The sequence below is a fragment of the Lycorma delicatula genome, chromosome 13 (assembly GCF_047948215.1).
Source record: "Lycorma delicatula isolate Av1 chromosome 13, ASM4794821v1, whole genome shotgun sequence".
NCBI lineage: Eukaryota > Metazoa > Arthropoda > Insecta > Hemiptera > Fulgoridae > Lycorma > Lycorma delicatula.
The window spans coordinates 36,672,762-36,695,700 of record NC_134467.1 but is presented as its reverse complement, the minus strand read 5'-3'; the positions used below and the strand labels follow the sequence as shown (position 1 = coordinate 36,695,700).

At 30.3% G+C, this 22,939-nt stretch overlaps 2 protein-coding genes across 10 annotated transcripts in view; one reads left to right on the top strand and one right to left on the bottom strand.

Moving 5' to 3' along the window:
* The window catches only part of Ns2 (nucleostemin 2), a 235,825-nt gene that overhangs the window by 21,347 nt on the left and 191,539 nt on the right, over window positions 1–22,939 (bottom strand). For all 9 annotated transcript variants that reach the window (XM_075381650.1, XM_075381644.1, XM_075381649.1 and 6 more), the window contains one exon: window positions 1,045–1,146. The gene's annotated coding sequence lies outside the window, so the exon portion shown is untranslated. The remainder of the gene's footprint in view (window positions 1–1,044; window positions 1,147–22,939) is intronic.
* Window positions 1–22,939, top strand: part of Tdc2 (Tyrosine decarboxylase 2) — an 84,268-nt gene that overhangs the window by 48,463 nt on the left and 12,866 nt on the right. The window contains exons 6-10 of the mRNA XM_075381655.1: window positions 7,918–8,154; window positions 9,904–10,212; window positions 12,581–12,811; window positions 15,078–15,243; window positions 20,408–20,478. Of these exons, the coding sequence (XP_075237770.1) occupies window positions 7,918–8,154; window positions 9,904–10,212; window positions 12,581–12,811; window positions 15,078–15,243; window positions 20,408–20,478 (1,014 nt within the window). The remainder of the gene's footprint in view (window positions 1–7,917; window positions 8,155–9,903; window positions 10,213–12,580; window positions 12,812–15,077; window positions 15,244–20,407; window positions 20,479–22,939) is intronic.

Sequence of the window (22,939 nt, the reverse complement as noted above, 5' to 3'; positions counted from 1 at the left end):
TCAAGTTTCACTTCCATACAAAGCGACAGACCAAAAATATAATTTCAAAAATTTTTTCCTGATGTTTAAATTAATTTTTGATGTAAACAAATTATATTTCTGACTGAAGGCTCATTTCGCCTGTGCTATTCGGCATCTTATATCGCTCCTGCTTCGTCCATCTTTAGTAATTCTACTTCTCAAATAACAAAATTCTTCTACCTCCATAATCTTTTCTCCTCCTATTTTCACATTCAGTGGTCCATCTTTGTTATTTCTACTACATTTCATTACTTTCATTTTGTTCTTGTTTATTTTCATGCGGTAGTTCTTGCGTAGGACTTCATCCACGCCATTCATTGTTTCTTCTAAATCCTTTTTATTCTCGGCTAGAATTACTATATCATCAGCAAATTGTAGCATCTTTATCTTTTCACCTCGTACTGTTACTCCAGATCTAAATTGTTCTTTAACATCATTAACTGCTAGTTCCATGTAAAGATTAAAAAGTAACGGGGATAGGGAACATCCTTGTCGGACTCCCTTTATTATTACAGCTTCTTTCTTATGTTCTTTAATTATTACTGCTTCTGTTTGGTTCCTGTAAATGTTAGCGATTGTTCTTCTATCTCCGTATTTGAACCCTAATTTTTTTAAAATGCTGAACATTTAATTCCAGTCTACATTATCGAATGCTTTTTCTAGGTCTATAAATGCCTATAGTATGTTGGTTTGTTTTTCTTTAATCTTACAAATAACAATTATTAATTATATGTAATAAATACACAAATAATCAATCAATTATGTCAATTAATTGATGTAATTTTCAATTTTTCTGTACTAAAATCTTACAAGATAATGATTGAAGTTGAAAAAATGTAAAACAATTTTTGGTAAAAAAAAGAAATATTAATATAAGAATTTACATATATTTTTTATATTTATAAAGTAAATGAGAAATAAAATAGTATCTAATATTGAATTTGTGGCATATATATTTGAAAAAAAAAAACTGACAATTTATAAGAATTATTTTAATAATGAATTAAACAAAACGAGTCTTACATGTTACTTGATGTTAATTCTGCTATAATGAAGCAATTCTGCTATACTGTTCTTATTATTTGTTGATATTTAAAAGCCAGATAACGTCAGTCCAAAAAATTTCTGAAACAAATAAAATATTTAGTTAAAAGAAATTAGACAATAAAAATGAATTAGATCAATACAGGTTATACTTCACATTAAAAACTATACCAAAAACTGTATATATATATATATATATATATATATATATATATTTTTGCAACCAGTTTTCCAGCTACTGCCAGGTCTAGGTGTGTGTACGGCTTGCCAGGCCTGATGTAGCTGCAATTGTAGTGCAGTATAAGTGTAAATATACTGGTAAACATGTAATCTGGAAGAGACTCAGGCTGACAACTCCTGAGTTTTGACTGTTAGCAATTTAGGTTGAATGATTCTTCTACTGATCGACACACGCATGGTATATTTCCAAATATTAGGGAGTTGCAAGCAGTTATGTGGGTCTCCTCCAATTGGTGCACAACTCAATTCCTTTCAGAACATGGTGCTTTTAGGAACAGTTTGGCTAGGTTTGGTTTAACTGATTCAGGCTTGTGCCCGGACTGTAGGGTAGACAACACTGTGGACCATGACCTTTATGTATGTCCCTGGTACGAGGCTGAATGTCCCAGAGTTGTTAGGGAGCTTGAGAAAGTAAATTCCTTTCTCGATCTGCGAGTCAACTGGAAGATTCACAGCGAATGGAGTATCGTGGCTGGCTTCCTCCACTTCCTCACTCTGAGCAGAATGACTGAAGGGGTTTAAGTAGCGTAGCACCCCGGATGGCTAGGAACCGCCTCGACAGTTGATTGGCCGGAGGTAGACGTGTTGGCATTGAGCCACGGTTACTCAGTAAAAGTAATGGTGATTATCGTTGAAATGTTAGCTGTCGGCAGAACGACTGCAGTGCAGAGGGTATGGATGATCATGCAGCCGTGAGGTGTAGCGTATTTTAATGAGGGTAGTTTTTGAATGAGCAGGCATCACTGTCGGTGGGATGGCAACTGACCTGCTGAGGACATGGATTCCCATGCAGCCGTGAGGTGTAACAGCATCTCGATGATGGTAGTAAGTGAAAGTAAATGTCATGCGAGATCTGCGATGGAGCTGAGTGGGAGTAGGCGGTCTGTTTGCCTCTCCTTGGTAGACCACACCGGAGTCCATAATGAAACCAAGTCAGGGGTATGAACTGAAGTTGGGTTAAATGAACTAGGAATAAATTTTGATATTGCGAATAACATTTTTGGTGGTATGTTATTATTGAACTGCCTCAAATTTATGAGACATTTACACACAAATTGACTTTATTAAATGTAGACCTAGGCACAGGGTTTTTGCTTCCGTGCATTCGGTTAGCTAGTTCAGAGGGCAATGATGTAGGACATTCAAGATGTCTGGATGAAGCCTACAGCAAAGACAAGAGCTGAGTTTATAAATTACGATGTAAATGCATACTGAGGCATTATAAGACATTAAAAGTTAGAGGGCGAAAGATGACTCCCTTTAAAGCACATCAGGGCTATGAACAGGGGCAGGGTGGCGACCAGAAGCATCATATGGCGGCTGTCTTTCCCTATGGGGTTGGGATACCACTCTGGAGATGAGTGGTTAATTGAAACCCAACCACCAAAGAAAATTGGTATCCACAGTCTAGCATTCAAATCCATATAAAAACAGCTCCCTTTACAAGGTCTCGAACTTTAGAACTCTTGATTTCAAAAATTAGCTGATTTTATGATGATGAGTTTAACCAATAGACTAACCCATTAGGTTAACAAAGACTTATGATAATTAAAAAAAATTACAAATAATTTTTAAAGAAAATTTATTTTTGTTGTAAATCCCAAGTACAAAGTACAATTTGAAATGTGGTCACCATATAAGATGGGAACTTCTAAGCATTCTGTATATTAAAAGAATTTTCTTTTTTTAAAAATAGTATCCAGTGATACATTTTCTTAAATTTATCACCTACAAAATATCCATTTTTATGACTGTTAATTGATATCCTCTATCAATTTTGTAAGAAATTCATATGGTTTGACTAAATATTATAATAAAATGAAAAAAACTTCATAGTTTCTGTTTGAGAAATAACCCTTTTCTTGTTAAAATGGAGAATTGAATCCCTAACTACTTGATGGTTTTGCCACATCTGAAAAAAACTCAAGAAATTACATACTAAAATTTGAAAGTTAAAACATCATTACTGAATATCATGCAAGTTAAATTTTACTAGGTGCATTATCAATAAATATTAAAAAATATTTTTTTTAACCAGGACCTATGAGCAGCTTCACTTGTTTATGGAGTGAATATACTTTTTACTGTTCACTCATTCATTGTTATTCTCTTTGCAGATGACACAACTGTAACTACAATTACAGATAATCATTAAAATAGGCTTAAAAATTTTACATTAATACAAAATATTATTCCAATGGATGGATTGTAATGATCTAACTCTTTAAGTATGGATAAATAAAATCATTGTATTCAGCTTCTCAGATAGACGTAATGTTATTAATCAAGTAGATAGAATTCCAATTAATGATTACAACAGTATTTCTGTTATCCATAACATGAAATTTCTAGGGGTTTTATTAGAAAACAAATAAATTATGTTTGTAAAAAAATCAAACCACATTGTGTTACTTTGAAATACTTCAAATAATGATTAAATATTTATTATGATTACGTATAATCTCATCTTGTATAGCATCATTTTTTGGAGCTCCCTCAAAAAGTCAGAATGAATTTTCAAGACATAAAAATTAGCAGTCAGATCACTGTTTGAAATCTATAATTAAGAATCATGTAGTTTGATAATTAGAAAATTAAAAAAAAATAATTAATCCATTTGTTTATATTTATGTATGTGTAATCTTTGCTAAAAAGAATAATCTTCCATCTCTATTAAATCACACAACAAAACTGTTTTCATGTAACAACATAATTCTTCAGCTAATGAAAAAGGGTTGCTTATTTATTTAGATTGGTGAAATATGGGAGCACCTCATAGGAGGCTAGACCAATCATTACCACCAATTGGTTACTAACAGGCTGTCCCTGAGGCGCTGTTTTAGGAGGTAAAATGGAGTGCTCTCATAATATCTCTGCAAACAATCATCTGATTATCAAAATTCAAAGTGTATTAGTAGATTGAAGATTAACTTTTGCATGTATCAGGTACACTCTCGATCTAAAAGATCATATTAGTTGGAAATAAATGTATATAGAAAGTTTGTCTATTACTGTATCATCCAAGAACCAACTGACTGATTAGTTTCAAATTTACAGAATATATTCACATTATCCCAGGGAAGGTTTTAAAGTTATTGACCAAGACCCTAGGTTATGACATTAAAAATATTCATTAAGGAAAAAATAGATTAATCCTTTTACTTCATTATTATATTTCTGCCACCGCGGCAAAGAAATAAGTTATGAATTTTTCATTGTCAAAGGTGTGTGTACTTTAGTTACCACAGTTACTATTATTATTTGACCCACCGGGTTGGTCTAGTGGTGAACGCGTCTTCCCAAATCAGCTGATTTGGAAGTCGAGAGTTCCAGCGTTCAAGTCCTAGTAAAGCCAGCTATTTTTACACGGACTTGAATACTAGATCGTGGATACCGGTGTTCTTTGGTGGTTGGGTTTCAATTAACTACACATCTCAGGAATGGTCGAACTGAGAATGTACAAGACTACACTTCATTTACACTCATACAATATCATTTTCATTCATCCTCTGAAGTATTATCTGAACGGTAGTTACCGGAGGCTAAACAGGAAAAGAAAGAAAGAAGTTACTATTATTATATCTTTTGTAATTTAGTTTTTTTTCTGGTTTCTATAAAGCCTGAATGCTATAATAATTATTTATCAGTATTATTATCACAGGGTAATGACAGGGCAGGGGTCCAGGGGGTGGAGCCCTCTGGGTAGATGGGAATGGCGACTAGAGCAAGCTCTGCAGGTGTCCAAGGCACCAGTCCCCCTGGCAACTTGGGAATGGTGAGTGAAGCAAGCTCTGTGGACATGGAGTAGGCTCTGTGGCTTTAAGGAGCCCTTGAGTTGGCTCTGGGGGTTTGCCTGGGCTGACCTGGGCCTTGAGGGTCCAGGTTCTGGCAAATTGGGCTGGCTAGTAGAGTAATAATAAAAGAGGTACACCAATCAAGAGATGATCTTTGATCTTTATTTCTTCAGTCTTGATTTTTAGTTACACTTTGGTATGACTCATCACAATTCTTCAGCTTTTAAAAAAGCATCTTATGCTTCCACTGTCTTTTTTTAATAAGTTACCGACTGAACTATTTGAAAAATGTTAACACCAGTTTATTTAAAATACAATTAAATTTATTTAAGAAGAATTTTTAAATTACAATTAAAAAAACCAATTTATCTGTATCCCGTTCAAAGTATATAGAAATACATGCTATAAATAATTTTCAATAGCAGTTTTTGAATTGTTAATTATTTTATAATAATTTTTTACATTTAATGTATTTACGTTAACATTATTTCATGTGTTTATATTTCAATAATTGATATGGCTTTTAAACACATCTATTTTTTTAACTTTAATATGTTTTTATATTTATATTGATATAATTTATATGTTGTATTTCTATGTTTTGTTAAAAATAAAAATTTATTTATTTATTTATATTATTGATGTAAAAAGTAAAATAATATTAAATGCAAAAAAGTGATGTAACAGACCATTTATATATTTTATCGTTCACCTAAACTGGTTATATTTTTATTGTCTTTAACTAAAAAAGTACATTACATTAGAATAATGTACTATTAACATTATAGAAGACCATAATAGTTAAAAAAATATTAATTTAAAATAATTAATGATTAAATTTAAACAAAAAATGAGAATCTGTCAAATATTTTATGAAAACGATAATAAATTCGTTTTTTTAATTAAAAAAAGCCAAGTAAGACAATGCAAATATGAGTTCTATCTAGGTTTTTTCTATTCTTCCAATTTTTTTCAGTTTTTTGGTTTAGTTTATGCTCACCTATCCACTTTCTTCTTATTCTTTTTTTTCTGCCAGATAACTTTTATACTGCAAATTACTCTTCGGATGTTATCTCTATCATAACTCTTCTCTTCATACGCCTATCCTTTGGAGGTCCTCTTGTATCAGTTTCAGGTAATTTGAATTGATTTTTATGTTCCTCAGCTTGTCAATGATTTGTTTGGGTCCATACTGTTTGGGTCCATATGCCTCAAAAAATTTAACCTTCTTTTCCTTATTGTTGTTTCTAGGTTTTGAATTTAGTAAATTTTCTTCTAAGATTTTAGTTTATATCCTTCCCTTGTTACTTTAGACCATGGATTTTTCTTAATAAGCTTTTTTCGATCTTGAGCTATTTTTTGAGATAGGTTAGGTGTAATGTTTCAATGCCATATAAGATTACTGGTCTTACTACAGTTTTATGTCTTAATTTTAAAATTTTTGAAAGATTCTTCTAACTGTAGGTGTTTTTCGTGATAAATCTAAGGTTCTCCAGTTACAATATTCTATTTTCAATCGACACTTTATCTATTCTTGTTCTGCTTATAAACTCCTTGGTAGAATGGTAGTGTCTCGACCTATATATCTAGAGGTTTCAAATCCCGGTCAGGCATGACATTTTTCATATGCTATAAAATTCCATTTCCATATGGAAATGGAAATCCCATGCACAAGTTTTCAACAACAAAAAAAATTTCTCCTAGTTCTTTAAATTATAGTGAGATTTATCTTTTTGATTTTAATACCAATTGACTTTTGTGTGAATGATTTACTGTTCATCATGACTTATTTATTTTATTCATTCATTTATTTAATTTTCATAAATTTCATATACAATCATTACTGGATGCAATGCAGGGCTTGGTGAATGGAAAGAAAGGAAGAGAAAGGAGAGATTTAAAATGATGGATGGGATTATGGAAAACGGAAAGTATATGGAAACAAACAGGTTAGCAAAGGATAGGAAAAAGTGGAGAGCAGTAGCCATGACAGGACCTGTCCTAATGGCAGAACACTATGATAAATCATTAGTCTCTTAGCTTCCCAGTATATTTGCGCATTAGATATAATTTTATAAGGTATAAACTACATTAAATTATTTAGTCCAACCCAATTTATAGGAATTCCAGTATCTTCTAATTTACATGAAAGATCAGTTAGATGTCGATTTTATGCAGGTTTTCTATGAATTATACCTTTTAATACTCCTGAATACAATCAATATTTTGCTATTTGGTTATTCGGAAAGTGCTTACCTACTACCTAACACAATCAATTTTACATTCTTTATCAAGTGATTGTAATTTTTTTTTCAATTTATTATTAATATTATATCACTTCATGATGGAATGATAGAAAATTCTGGGGTTGCTGCTAATATTGTTCACTTCTTTGTATCTCATTTCCTTGTATCTCTACAGATACAATAACCAATTCTAGGGATGGATATCTTATTGTTTCTGCTACAGGGACTTACAAACATACAATAACCACTCAGTAACCAGCGATTTAAACTATTGTATTGTCAATAATAATTTTATACTCTAAATCATAACCTAGTAATTCTCAGAATATGAGCCATGAAACACTACAATAAATACTATATTAAAAACTAAGATTGAACATGATCTAAAGATTAAAATATGTTTACCAACTAACAATTTTTATTTATTACCCCCTATCTAGTTATTAATTTAATACAATGATAAATAACCAATAAAATAAAAGGGATATTACATTCAAACCATTTTTAAACATTTTAAAAAGATAATTGTGTATATTATAAATTATATATATATATATATATATATATTACAGACATCTGCTAGCGAATGTGTGTTAGTTACAATGTTGGCCGCTAGAGCGCAGGCAATTAAAAGATTAAAACAACAACATCCATTCGTTGAAGAGGGTATACTGCTATCGAAATTGATGGCATACTGTAGTAAAGAAGCACACAGTTGTGTCGAGAAAGCTGCTATGATATCATTTGTAAAATTACGCATTTTAGAACCAGATGAAAAATGCAGTTTACGAGGCGCTACACTCAGACAGGTAATATAGTTATAAAATTATTTAGCAATACGTATATTAAAAATATTAATTATAATGAATGTACAAGGTGTGGCTATTAAATAACTAATGCTGTAAAATATTTTATTTTAAATTTATACATATTTAGTTATTATCCCCTTCAATATACATCCCTTCTCTATCCCTAAAATGCTCCATGCGCATTTTCCATTGTTCGAAACAATGCTAGAATTCTTATTCTGTGAGCTCTTTCATGACATAAGCTGCTTTTTCTTTCACAGCTTCAATGGTCTGAAATCTTGTACCTTTTAATGCAGATTTGACTGTGGAGAACAGATAATAGTTACATAGTGCCAGGTCAGGTGAATAAAGCAGATGGTCTAATGTTAGGATGTTACAATTGACTAAAAACGTCTTGACAGACAATGCAGTGTGAGCCAGTGCGTTGTCCTGATGAAGAACCTGTGACTTGTTCTTCCACAATTCATGTCGATTTTTTCTTATTTTTTCACAAAGTTGAACAATTACCTCAAAGTAGTAATGTTGATTAATAGTTTGACCTTCAAGAACCCAGTGAAGATACACAATCCCATGAATATAAAAAAAACAAGACTCATCAAGAATCATCAAGAATATCATCTTCAACGTCTTGTCGGCCATCTTGGAAACATTTAAACCACTCAAAAAACCTGCGCACATGATAAACATTCATTGCTATATAGTTTTTTTAATGAAAGATAAATTTCAGTAGTGGTTTTTCCAAGTTTCACATGAAATTTCACGACAATTATTTGCTCTAATAAAACACTTATCATTTTTTCAGCAAAATAAAAAAAACATTTATCCAAATGAAGACCATGACCATTCTAATATGTCTACAGAAACTGGAATGGCAACAACTGAAAGAGAAGACTTCACGCTACACAGCTGTCGATCATACAAATTTGACACATGCGCAGTTCTTCTGTAGTAGCATTAGTTTCATTATTTAATACCCACACCTTGTATATATTTTTATATTTTCTTTACAGATTTAAGGAAAATACAAATAAATTTTTTTTGTACTACTTTTTTATGATACATACATCTGTAACCTGGAGTTTTTAAATCATCCTTAGTTTAGAAGAAATAAAACAATAAAAAAAAAAAAAAATTAAAGTAATAAATTACCATCTTTTCATACATTTATACAAGATTGCAACTACCCAATCAGGTCCTATCAGAGACAGTTCTATCTATTATTCTTTCTTCCTTAAACAAATGCCATCGAAAGTTGAAGTCAACCATACTAGTTCCAAATGAGATGTCATATTGTCACCTAATAACCAGAAGGGCAGCCAGATTTACGTTGGATTTTAGTCGGGAGGTTACCTTTTGATAGAACTGTCCAAGGACTTTTCTAGAGGTTGTCAAAAAAGCAAAACTACTGGTTGAAGTAGTTACTGGATAAGCCTGGGCTTTTACTCCTAATTTATCTATGTACAATAAGTTTAGAAGTTCTGAGTTTAAACAAAACTATTATTTTATTTTTGAAATAGATATTTTTTCAGTATATAAGAATTTATTTTTGCTCATCCTTCTAATACATTAAACATTCAAGCACTGAAGCCTACTAGATGAGATTTTTATATAAAAATTAATGACAAATAAAAGTAGCAGAGATTAATAAAGAGGAGAAAGTAATTTTCAATAAGTCGATCATTAAGGAGTGAATTTTATATTAGCTTTTACATTGATCAGCTAGTAATTCAATCTTTTCTTTCATTTTAGGCAATGGAAGAAGATGAAGCAATGGGTTTAATACCATTTTTTGTATCAACAACATTAGGTACAACATCCTGCTGTTCATTTGATAATTTATTAGAAATTGGACAAGTCTGTAAAAAATTTCCAGCAGTATGGTTACATGTTGATGGTGCGTATGCTGGAAATGCATTTATATGTCCTGAATTGAAACCGTTATTAAATGGTATACATTTAGCAGACTCCTTCAATACTAATCTAAATAAATGGTTGTTAGTAAATTATGATTGTTCAACTATGTGGGTTAGAGATCGTATAAGATTAACATCTGCTTTGGTAAGTGTAAAGTATTCATTTTATTTTTTAATATATATTTTTGATCAAACGAAGTAAATTTTCTGATTTTTCAGTAATGTTCTTAGTTAGTAGGGGGATCGATGTATGTACAACATTTTTCTTAAGTAGTGAGTACTATCTTTATTAGCAAGGAGTAAAGGAGAAATTTGGTTTAAGGTTAATTGCTATTATCAAATCACTGCTTCTGCTGACTGAACATGTAATTTTCCTACCATTCCTGATGCTAGTCACCAATTACATTTTATTTCTTAGCAGATACTTAGTCTTGAGTAACATGTAAAACTGTGTCCTTCTGCAACCCGATAGTTTCATAATATCTGAAGTGGGTTGGAGAGTAGCAGCCTACGAATATTGGGGCTGAGAAGGGTAAATGGCACTGGATGGGTGTCTTCAAGTCATCATTAATACCAATAAGACATTAAATATTCTTTAAAGCACTTAAGAAACAAGATAAAATCAGCAAATCCTATTTTTATAAGTAAGAGTGAGAGCGAGTAACTGGTTCTTAAAAATGGGTCCATATTGGCTAGGGGAAGGAAATCCCTGACAGAAAAACTCTCATCCTCCAAGTTGGGGGTTAGGTATCATGTTAATGCTGTAAAAAATTTACAGCTCAGGAATAAACAGGGACCCTTGGATAAGGACTGGATTTTATGATATTCAGGAACATGGAAAAAACATTTTGGAGGCAGAAATACATTATGAATGCAGCAACATGGAATATGTGAAGATTAAGGCAGTGTTACTTGGATGAGGTGCTGAGGACTTAAAATCAATGAGAGTCAAGGAATAGAAGGCGGTGATTGAGAGAAGAAAGGAACAGAGGCAAACTGTTGAAGAGGCAAAGATCCACATTGGTCTGTAGCAACAGGATAAAAAAATTGTCAGATACTTCACATTTTGCTCATTCATTAAATCTATTATTTATCTATGATACCACTCTCCTACTATTGTAGACCTTTGTTATTCTCACTATACAATGAAATACTTAATTTCACACTGGACGTTTAAAAACATATTTTAAATTAGTTTCCTCTCAGACACATTATTTTACAAAGAAAAATTTGAAGAATATAAAAAACATATGAGGAGACAGTAAGTACAGCTCCTCAACAGTCATAAATCAGCTGGTGATGTTCCTGGAAACAGTGGTTATACTATTACAGTACCATTATTTTTGGTACTAGCTAAACTTTCACACAATTAATATTACGATTGGCAATTTCATTTTGAGCTTTACTTTAACTGTCTTATTCAGTTATTAATTTACTTTTGTTTGGAACAAAATTCAATAAATTCATTACAAAATGAACATGTGTGTGTGTGTGTGTGTGTGTATGTGCAAGAAAGAGAGAGATAGAGATAAAGATAGAGATAGATATAATAATGCTTCGCTATTGCCAAAAAGTGGGAGAGAGAGAGAATATAAATGAACACAATTTAAAATTTGATAAAAAAATTAAAAAACTGAACTTCACAAATTTTACCTTTCACTTATTCTCCTTCCCCTTTTACCTTTCCAAGTTCTCCCTTTCACCCTTCTCCCAGTATCCTTTTTACCCTTTCCCCTTCTCTCTTTCCACCTTTTTCCCATTTTCCATTTTTCCCTTTTGCCTGCGTGTAAATCGATCCATTAGTTTTTTGGTCTTTAGCGAACACACAGACGAACATGTCTTTTATATATATATATATATATATATATATACAGGGTGTCTCATATAAAACGCAACCCATCATATGTAGAATAAAAATGTCTGTTTGTATATTTGTTTGTTTGTTTCGTAAATATCTCGACACCGGCCCCGCCTAGCAGGTATAGTTTTTGCAAAAATATTTCTTTTCACGTAACTAATATTCATATTCTGAATATGAACCAAATCGATCCACAAATATAATTTTTCTAAATACCTTAACCCCAGCGCCATCTAGCGGGTTCATTTTTTGCAGAGATAATTCTTTCCATGTAAGTAACATGTATTCTGAATACGAGGCAAATCTGACCATAAATACAATTTTTCAAAATATCTCGACGCCAGGCGCCACCTAGCGGGTCCAAACTAATTCAGAAACCTTCGCAGGTGTGCCCACAACAACTCACTAAAGTTTCATCGCAATCAGATGAACGGTTTAGGAAGGCATAAGAGACATACAGACACACAAACATTCATTTTTATATATGTAGATAATATAATATGAAAATAATTATTAACGTATTTAAAATAACTACATATAATAATATAGTGCAATAAATGCTGTTCAAGGTATTATATGACTTGACTAGCATAGCTGGAAAAGTCAAGCAATACTTTGTCCGTATTTTTCTTCTTATCTCTTATTTTTTTAATAGGTTGTTGATCCTTTATATCTACAACATGGTTACTCAGATTCTACTATAGATTACAGACATTGGGGTGTACCATTAAGCAGAAGGTTCAGATCATTAAAAATATGGTTTGTTATGAGAAAATATGGTATATCTGGATTACAAGAATATATAAGACATCATTGTAGATTGGCAAAACAATTTGAACAATTGGTACGAAAGGATCCAAGATTTGAAGTGTGTAATGATGTCAAGGTAATTATTACTCTTTAATCTATAAGTATATTAACTGCATACATCCATTGGGTAGATTGAATGGTTTACATTTCAGCTGCATAGTTCTCATATTCTCAAAAATTGTAAGGTTCGTTTCTTTAAGAAACCTTGCATCTGTTATTGGATAAATCTTTTTATTCCTGTAAAAAATCTTTGTAAAATTTTATTATTAAATCAATGGAAAGTGATCAATCAGTAGCATTTGGGTAAAAATGATCTATTAGTGATTATTGGCAGGCTAGTTGCTTATTAACTGGAGGACTTTAAGTTCTTTTAGAGGGACTGTTTTTCTCATATTGCAGTTCGTCTGAGGGTAGATTATACTTTCTCAGCATCCACCCATTTTCCTTTCTAAAGTGAATGCAGAGATGTAAACATGATAACATTCCTACTATTCATCGAATATGAGAAAGTATTTGACAGGGTTAGGTATAATTAGATAATTCAGATTCCAAAATCTTCAGGAATTGACGAAAAAGATCAACGCTTTATAGCTAATCTCAAATGGCATCAAACAGCTTGTGTTTGAGTCAATGTTGGTCTAACTCAGTTATGGATGTAAGAAAAGGGGTGAAGAAGAATTGTATTTTGTCACCATTAGTTTTTAATACTTTAAGAACATATACTCAAAAAAACCTTGACAGAGCGAAATTAAGATTTAAAGGTCAATGGTGTTCCAGTTAACAACTTTTCATATGCTAATGTATTACTGGCAAAGACTCGAGAGGATGTACAAATATTCTTAAAATGAATTTTTATGGTATGTGAGAACTATGGCTTGGATCTGAACACCAAAATGACTCAGTACACTATTGTTAGTAAGGATCAGGTGTGTTGAAAAATTTTACAGGCAACGTAAATGATGCTAGAAAGGGTAAAAAAAAAAGTATGTGCTTCGGTAGTAGTATTGATGAATGGTGGATTCGCAGTCTGATATTATATAACGATATGGTGGAGGATGAGGAAAATCCCACCTGGGTGTGGAGGTGAACAAGGGAAACATTAGTGTATGAGGATGACAGGAACAGAGATGGGTCAACGGAATGGTGAAATTCAAGTTAATTACCATATCTTTGAGTGGATATTAAATTCTATATTTTGGTACAGAACTCACCCAAGACAGTAAGTGTCCCAAAAATAAAATAATAAAAAAAAACAAATAATGCTGGGTAAAAAAGCATATTTCGTAAATATGCAGTGTTTAAAATATAAAATGGTTTCCCATAATATTAAAATGAAGATGTATAAAACATTAACTGGACTCTTGTTAAATAATGAGAACAAGGCATGGATGCTAAATGCAGCAGACATAAAACTGTTGTTAGTCTTTGAATGTATGGTCCTATCAATGTGGATGAAACCTAAAGATTAGGATATAATGAAGAAATAAAAACTACGTTGAAAAAAAAAAAACTTCTAATATTCATAAAAATCTGGAGAATGGTTGGGTTATTTAAAAAAAAATTACAGAATATCGACAATGGAGTCAAATCTTGGATGCAGAATTTAGGGTAACAAGAAGTAGACCCAGAACTTGATTTCTGAAGAATGTTATGGAAGCCTTGAGGAGTAAGGGTGTTGTAAACTGGAGAGAGTTGACATATATTAGAGATAAGTTGTAGAGGAGACAAAGGTCCACTTTGGATTATAGACCAACCCACCGGGTTGGTCTAGTGGTGAACATGTCTTCCCAAATCAACTGATTTGGAAGTCGAGAGCTCCAGCGTTCAAGTCCTAGTAAAGTCAGTTATTTTTACACAGATTTGAATACTAGATCATGGATACCGGTGTTCTTTGTGGTTGGGTTCAGTTAATCACACATCTCAGGAATGGTCGAACTGAGGCAGTACAAGACTACACTTCATTTACACTCATACATATCATCCTCTGAAGTATTATCTTAACGGTAATTACTGGAGGTTAAACAGGAAAAAGAAAGAAAGGACTGTAGAGCCATAAAAAAAAAAGAAATATTTTTAATTTGGTGCTAACATTTACAAGTATAAACTTAAAATTAAAGGAAGAATTGAAAAAAAGTTTTTTTTAGATTCTTCTAAGCTCTGGTTTTTAACATATCTTTTAAAAGTTTTAATTACTTAAGATTCAAAATTAACATTCTTTAAATTAGAATTTTTCTCTTAAAAAAACCAGTGACATTTAAACACGTGATTTTTTCAATTTAATTATGTAACATAATTTTTAAAAGTTACTGAGCTTATAATTAAATTTGTGTTATTTTTTACAGCTAGGATTGGTTTGTTTCCGTTTAAAAGGAACAGATAAATTGAACGAAAAATTGTTAAGTAACATAAATGGATCTGGTAAAATGCACATGGTACCCGCATCAGTAAATGATAAATATGTCATCCGATTTTGTGCTGTAGCACAAAATGCTACGAGTGACGATGTAGGTACGTATATATAAATTTTCTATAAAGAATAAAATACAATCAAATTAAAATAAAAAAATCTGATTAACAGTATATGTAAAATGATTTATGATTGATTTATTTTTGAGAGAAAGCCCACCGGCTAGTGGTAAACTCATCATTGCAAATAATCAGCTGATTTCAAAGTCGTGAGTTCTAAGGTTCAAATCCTAGTAAAGACAGTTAGTTGTATATGGATTTGAATACTAGATTGTGGATACCGGTGTTCTTTGGTGGTTGGGTGTCAATTAACCAAACATCTCAGGAGTGGTCGACCTGAGACTGTACAAGTATACACATAATTCGCATTCATAAATATCAATGGTTCTTCTTATGAAGTAATACTTTACGGTCGTTCCAGGGGCTAAATAAAAAAAGAAAGATACAGAAATGTCAACATTCCAAATTGCAGCATCATAACGAAACACACTTCTACGTTACCCTGCTCAAATTTTTTCAAACTTAAATTGAGTGTAACTTATGAAAGAATCAACCAATCTTCATAAAATTTTCACATGCATAATTTCAGATACACAACTAGAGAATATAAAATTTCAATGAACGTGATCTAGTAATAATGGAGATTTTTGAGCCACAAAATTCTGCACATAGGCTTATATATATATTTTTTTTTTATTAGATCAACCAAAGTACAGAAAAAATAAAGTAGGATGAGTTACTTTATTTCACTACATATGCAGAAGCGCTTTCACAATTTATTCGCATCATCAGCTGCATTATATATTCATCTCAAATTACATTACAAACTTCACAAAATATAATAACATATCATGCATTTATTTATTTTATTTAAAATCTTTAATATTTTTATTTTTCATTTTAAACTTTTATTCAGTTAAATTAACAATTAAAACAAAATTTAAAAATATGAAAAGTTATTACATATTAATATTATATTTTTAAATTTGTTTTAATTTTAAATAAAATAAATAAATGCATGATATGTTATTATATTTTATTAAGTTGTAATGTAATTTGAGACGAATATATAATGCAGCTTCTGATGCGAGTAAATTGCGAAAGTGCTCCTGTATATATAGTGGAATATAAGTCATCCTACTTTATTTTTTCTGTACTATGGTTGAACTAATAAAATAAATATAATTGTACATAGTACAGTTATAATGTACATAGTACATAGTACAGAGAAGTATGATTCTTACAAGAATTGATTTAAAAAAGAATAAATATATAATATAATATATATTACAGGCCTATACACACACACACACACACACACACACATTTTTTTTTTGTCTTCAGTCATTTGAGTGGTTTGATGCAGCTCTCCAAGATTCCCTATCCAGTGCTAGTCGTTTCATTTCAGTATACCCTCATACACATACACCGGACACACCCTCACACTGGAGATACACATATATATGTGTATATATATATACACACACACACACATCTTTTTTTGTACTCCACATACCTCAAAAGGTAAACAAAATTCATTTTCAACTCCCAATCCAGCTATGCAACTGAAAGTAATATCGTTAAATTTACATAGTCTGACATTACATAGTCTTTTTACTGACATTTTTTCAGTAAAAAGGTCACCATATTGCTATACTTTTTACTCTTACAAACTTATTAGTTCTCATTCTCTTTTGAAACAATATTTTAAAATATGATTAAAAATGAAAGGATAAATAATTTCATTCATTATAATTTGATCTAATTAATCTATTACAATATAAATATTATATAATGAAAGATTTTACTTTTATCAAATAATTAGGTACGTAATAGTTACAAGAATAACCGCTTTTTTTTCTCTTTTGTTTAACAAAAGTATTGATAACTGATGACTGATGACTGATCGTGGTGAGAAGGTATGCAACACAGATGTGTACATCTACCACATATTTAAGAGTGTTATGTGGAGGTACAAATATAGTACGATTTTCTGTATAAGCTTGCTTAATTCTAAGAACTGATAATGCATAGTAATACGTATTTTTAAACTAATCAAACATTTAGGTATAACAAAAAACACTCTTATACATGCACCATACAAACGTATGGTGCATGTAAGTACAGATGTGCAAATATAAACATTATCGTATGAGAACTGTAATGCATTGTATTTAATTCTAATAAATATATATATATATATATGTAAATATACAACCACACAACCATAGATAAATATTGAAAAATAAACATCCAATATAATCAACCAACGTAAATAGAAAGTAAATAAACATTTTAATAAAATTTACAGTTTAACCATGACTAAGTGAAATATAAATAAATAAGAATGATGTAGGGTGAAATTCTAAGAATTTAGATAATTTGGCATTAACTGTATTTATAACAAGAATAACAAATAAATAATATTAACTTAAATAACAATTTGATTTATATGTAACACGTAGAATAATGATTAATAATACATACTGCTTTACAGTTACAGTAGAGAATTTTTGTATAACTTACTAGTTTAAAATAATAACAGAACAGAGTTATCTATTTAAATGGATAATTATGTTACTCTATAAGGTGAACCATATAGTCTGTATCAGGTTGTATGAGATGCAGCATACCGTTTAGTTTGGACCTTAAATAAAAATAAATACTTGCGATATATTTTAATTGTTGAAAAATTAACTCATACCTTTTTTTGACAGTACAGTAATGACTTTGAACAGTATGCTCTCTTAGTTTTCCAAAATTTAATCTCCAGTATGTTTGCAAAAGTTGCTGTGCATTGGAATTTATGGAAGTTAATAACAAAACTTATTTTTATTTCCTTAGTTTATAGGTATTACAATAACTGTAATAATTTATAAAAGGTGTTGAAAATGATCTCTTCCAATAACAATACAATACTGCACATGTTTCAGTTTGTTTTCAAACACTTTTACCAGCTTATATAGAGGAAGGTCTAGTATGTATGATGTTACTGTAGTTCAATCGTGCATGGTCTGTTGCGATAACACTGCTCGTTTCACTGGCCCCTATAGAAAGTAATCTGGTGGAGTCAGATCAGGCAAATGTGCAGGCCAAAAATCCCTCGAAATGATTTGTTCACCAAAGACATTTTGTAAAAACCTTTTGTAAAACAAAGACATTTTGGATAAGGACCTAAAATTCATCTAAGTAAAGTTTTTGATGTCACCAACCATTGGCCCAGGAGTTGGGAAAAATGGGGTTTCGAAGACAAAAAAAATCATACCTCCCTTAACAAGCGAAGTATCAAATTGGTTTAAAATGATTGTTAGTCCATTAAATATTACCTAAAATTTTGTCTGAAAAAAGGGTTGTAAGCATTTGTTTTTCCTGTTTAGCCTCCCCGTTCAGATTAATACTTCAGAGGATGAATGAGGATGATATGTATGACTGTAAATGAAGTGTAGTCTTGTACATTCTCAGTTCGACTATTTCTGAGATGTGTGATTAATTGAAACCCAACCACTAAAGAACACCGGTATCCACGATCTAGTATTCAAGACCGTGTAAAAATAACTGGCTTTACTAGGACTTGAACGCTGGAACTCTCGACTTCCAAATCAGCTGATTTGGGAAGACGCGTTCACCACTAGACCAACCCGGTGGGTTGGGGTTGTATGCTAAACATGTAAAACTTTTTTTACATGCAACCATTGTCATATTGAGTAAATGTGAAGTAACTTTAAGGTGGAAATCTTTTTTATCCCCTACTTAGCACCGGTGAAATCTACCTCCGCCTTCTGGCATGGCAAAAGGAATTCTTCTAAAATGAAAAGCACATAAAATTTTATTTCATTAATAACTTCTGATATTTTTTATTTTTTTTTACAATCAATGGTTAATAATTATTAATAAACCAATATAATATTTAAATTAAAAACAAAAAAAGTTAAAAAAAGGGGAGATGAAGTCGAATTCAAACCGATGTGCCTTTCCCTTGTAAGAACCAAACATTTCGTTAATTTTTTTTTTTTTTTTTTTTTTTTGATCTTCAGCCATTTGACTAGTTTGATGCAGCTCTCCAAGATTCACTACCTAGTGCTAGTCGTTTCATTTCGGTATACCCCCTACATCCTACATCCCTAACAATTTGTTTTACATATTCCAAACGTGGCCTGCCTACACAATTTTTTCCTTCTACCTGTCCTTCCAATATTAAAGCGACTATTCCAAGATGTCTTAGTATGTGGCCTATAAGTCTGTCTCTTCTTTTAACTATATTTTTCCAAATACTTCTTTCTTCATCTATTTGCCGCAATACCTCTTCATTTGTCACTTTAACCACCCATCTAATTTTTAACATTCTCCTATAGCACCACATTTCAAAAGCTTCTAATCTTTTCTTCTCAGATACTCCGATCGTCCAAGTTTCAGTTCCATATAAAGCGACATTGCAAACATATACTTTCAAAATTTTATAATTTAGTTTTATATTTATAATTTATTTTATTCAGATATGAACTATTATATAATTATTACATACCGATTAGAATAAAAAATAAATTTATTTATTTATTTCTAAAACATTGAAAAATTATTTTTTTTAAATTTATTTAAAATTAATAATTGGTTTAACAGGATTAAAAGAGACTCCTACTAAATATTAACCAAGGTTTTTTGGAATGTAGGAACATATAATATTTTTTTTATAGAATTTTGAATAAAACAAGACTAATAATCCAGAAAAACAATGTAAGGAAAATACCAATGAGCTACTCTAATACTCTTCGGAATTCAAGAATATGTACTAATTTTTATTGTAAAATTTTCAATACGGCATAGAAAATACATCCCTATGTTACATTTTTACATGAAAAAATTTTAAACTATAAACTATTATGTAATAATAATCTAAGTATTATCAGTGCTTAATATTGATGATAAAAAAAAGGATAATATTTTGAAAATACCTACACACACAATGTAATCTTTTCATATTAAAAAAAAATGTTGAACACCTGAGCAACCTCCTCTATAAAATAAAAAAAAAAGGATAATCTAAAGCGATCAATTCTGGGAATACAGGGCTACAAAATATATTTTTAAAAAATTCATAAAAATTGAATCAAGAACCTCCTCCAATTGTTGAAAGCATTTAAAAAAAAATTTAGTATTTTAAATATTATTACATCGTATTGAGTAATAGTTAGTATTTTTTCTGTTACAGAAAGAGCTTGGGACGTTATAACCGAATTTGCAACAGATCTGTTAGAATCACTGAATATAGAAAAAGAAACGGTTGGTATAAATAACTTTATAAATATTTACTGTGAAACTACAAGTTTAACAACAACTTTGTTTACGTATTTTATTTTAAGTTTATCTCACCCTTCTCTTAGTATTATTTTGATATTATTATACCATAATGAATAAAAACACATTAAAAATAGAATAAAATTTATATAAAGGTACATATACGAATATAATTAATATCATTCAACATTTGATTATTCTCTATTATTACAGTTATTTTCATCACTTTATTTTCAGTTTTAATTATTATTGCAGTGTTATTATTTATTTATTTATATATAAAATAACAAATTATTATAATTTAATCTTGATTGCTATAATTATTTCTAGATTTAGCAACGTAATAAACTAATCTCTCTTACTTTCTCTCTGTGACTAAATATAAATAAGATGTAGATCTATTCTAAAACTATAGATTGGCTGATAAGAAAAACAAAGCTAAAGAAAAAATTCTGTTAAATACAAGGGTCATTCAATAATTAAAGACACAAATTGCTCTGGAGCTAAAACGGTTCATTTAATCGATGTGAAATTGTTTTCAATTTTCATTATAATCTGCTGCAATATTATTCTTGTTCCATTTCTGAATTTGCTTATTTATGCTTGCTACAAAGAAATTTTTGTCTTGATGTCAGAATCAATTAAGCACATTTTCTTTGATGTTCTCATTGCCATTAAACTTCTTACCGTGTAATGCCTTCTTGAATGGACCAAACAAGTGAAAATATAATATATTAATATAGTAATGCTTTATGATGGAAAAAATTGAAAATAGTAAAAAAAAAAAAAAAAAACAAAAATGAAAAGAATAAAGGTATTCGAAGTAAATTTATATGGCATTGAAAAACATTATACCTAACCAACATCAAAAAATTGTTCAAGATTGACAGAAACTTAATAAGGAAAATCCATAGTCCAAAGATAACAGAGGAAGGATAAAGACTAAGATCTAACAAGGAGATCTACCAAAATCAAGAAGACCTAAAAACAGCGATAAGGAAAAGAAAGCTAAATTTCTTGGGGTAAGTGATCAGTAAGGACCTAAACAGATTAAATAAATAAATCTTTGATAAACTGTGGAACATGAAAAGCAAACCAAATTACCTGAAACATATAGAAGAAGACCTCTAAAGAATACGCTTGAAGAAGAGGACTATTGCAATAGAGATAACTTCTGAAGAATAATTTATAATTTAAAATTTCTTGTGGGAGAAAAATGGGCAGAGGAGCAAAAACGAAGCCATTAAAAAAAAAAAGAAGAAATGTATGGAAAAAGAGAAAAGAAGCTAGAAAGAAGTATTATTTGCATGGTCCTAAGTTGGCCTTTTTGAATAAAAAAAAATAACGTAAAGGGCATTTGAAATCTGGTGTTATTACATGTTGAAAATTACATGGTTGGTAAAATATAAAAAGAAGTTTTTACGTGGCAAAATCTTATAAAAACATTAAGTTGTTAAGCTATATATTAAAACATCCAGAATTAATTAATTTGATAACAGAGAAATAAATAGAAAGTAAAAACTGTAGAAAAATATAACGACTAGAATTTATGAAAGAGATAGCTAAGTATGCAGCATGTCATAATTATGTTAAAGTCAAGAAATTTCCACAGAACAGTAAATAATGGAGAATACCATCAAACCAATCAAATGAACAATAAAAAAAAATCATTTAGTAATATCAAAGTGTTCTACTCATACCAATAAGTCAAAATAGCATGATATAAACCTATTTTCTAATCAATAAATCTTTTGGTAAACATAAACCGTATTTTCTAGCAGTATCTGTTTAATTTTGTTTAAAATTATTTATCTAATACTTGGAAAATAATGTTATTTTTACATTTTACGATCTAACGTTTACATTTAAAACATAAGAACAGAATTTCTAGTCTGGTAAATGTATACAATTTATGGAGAAACCAATACTTGTTCTAATAAAATTAAATTACTAACTTGCTAAATATAAAATTGTACGTGCTTGGGAGTAAATAATTCTACAAATTTATTTCAGTTTAATTCTACATATAATGCCATACACAAGAGATATAATATTAATACATAAAGTGATTTCCCTTAAGCTTTAAAGACAATTCTTTTATGGGAGCATAATTTCAAGATAAATAACAAAATAAAATACTACATTTAAGCTAATTAAAACTAATATATATCACACATCAAATAAATATTACGATAAACTTTATCAGTAATACAATTCGTAAAAAAATATTTACTTTGATGAACGATTAACTGGATTATTACTTCTTAAAATTTTTTTATACAAAGGATTTTTATTAAATAAATTACATTTATGAAAATATTATAGATTTCCATTTGATATTATGGAATATCCAGGTGAATTTTTAACAAATCCGAAATTACCTTTGGGATAGACCATCATAATCATACTAACGCAAACATAAATCTGCAAGTTTGTTTGTCTGTTA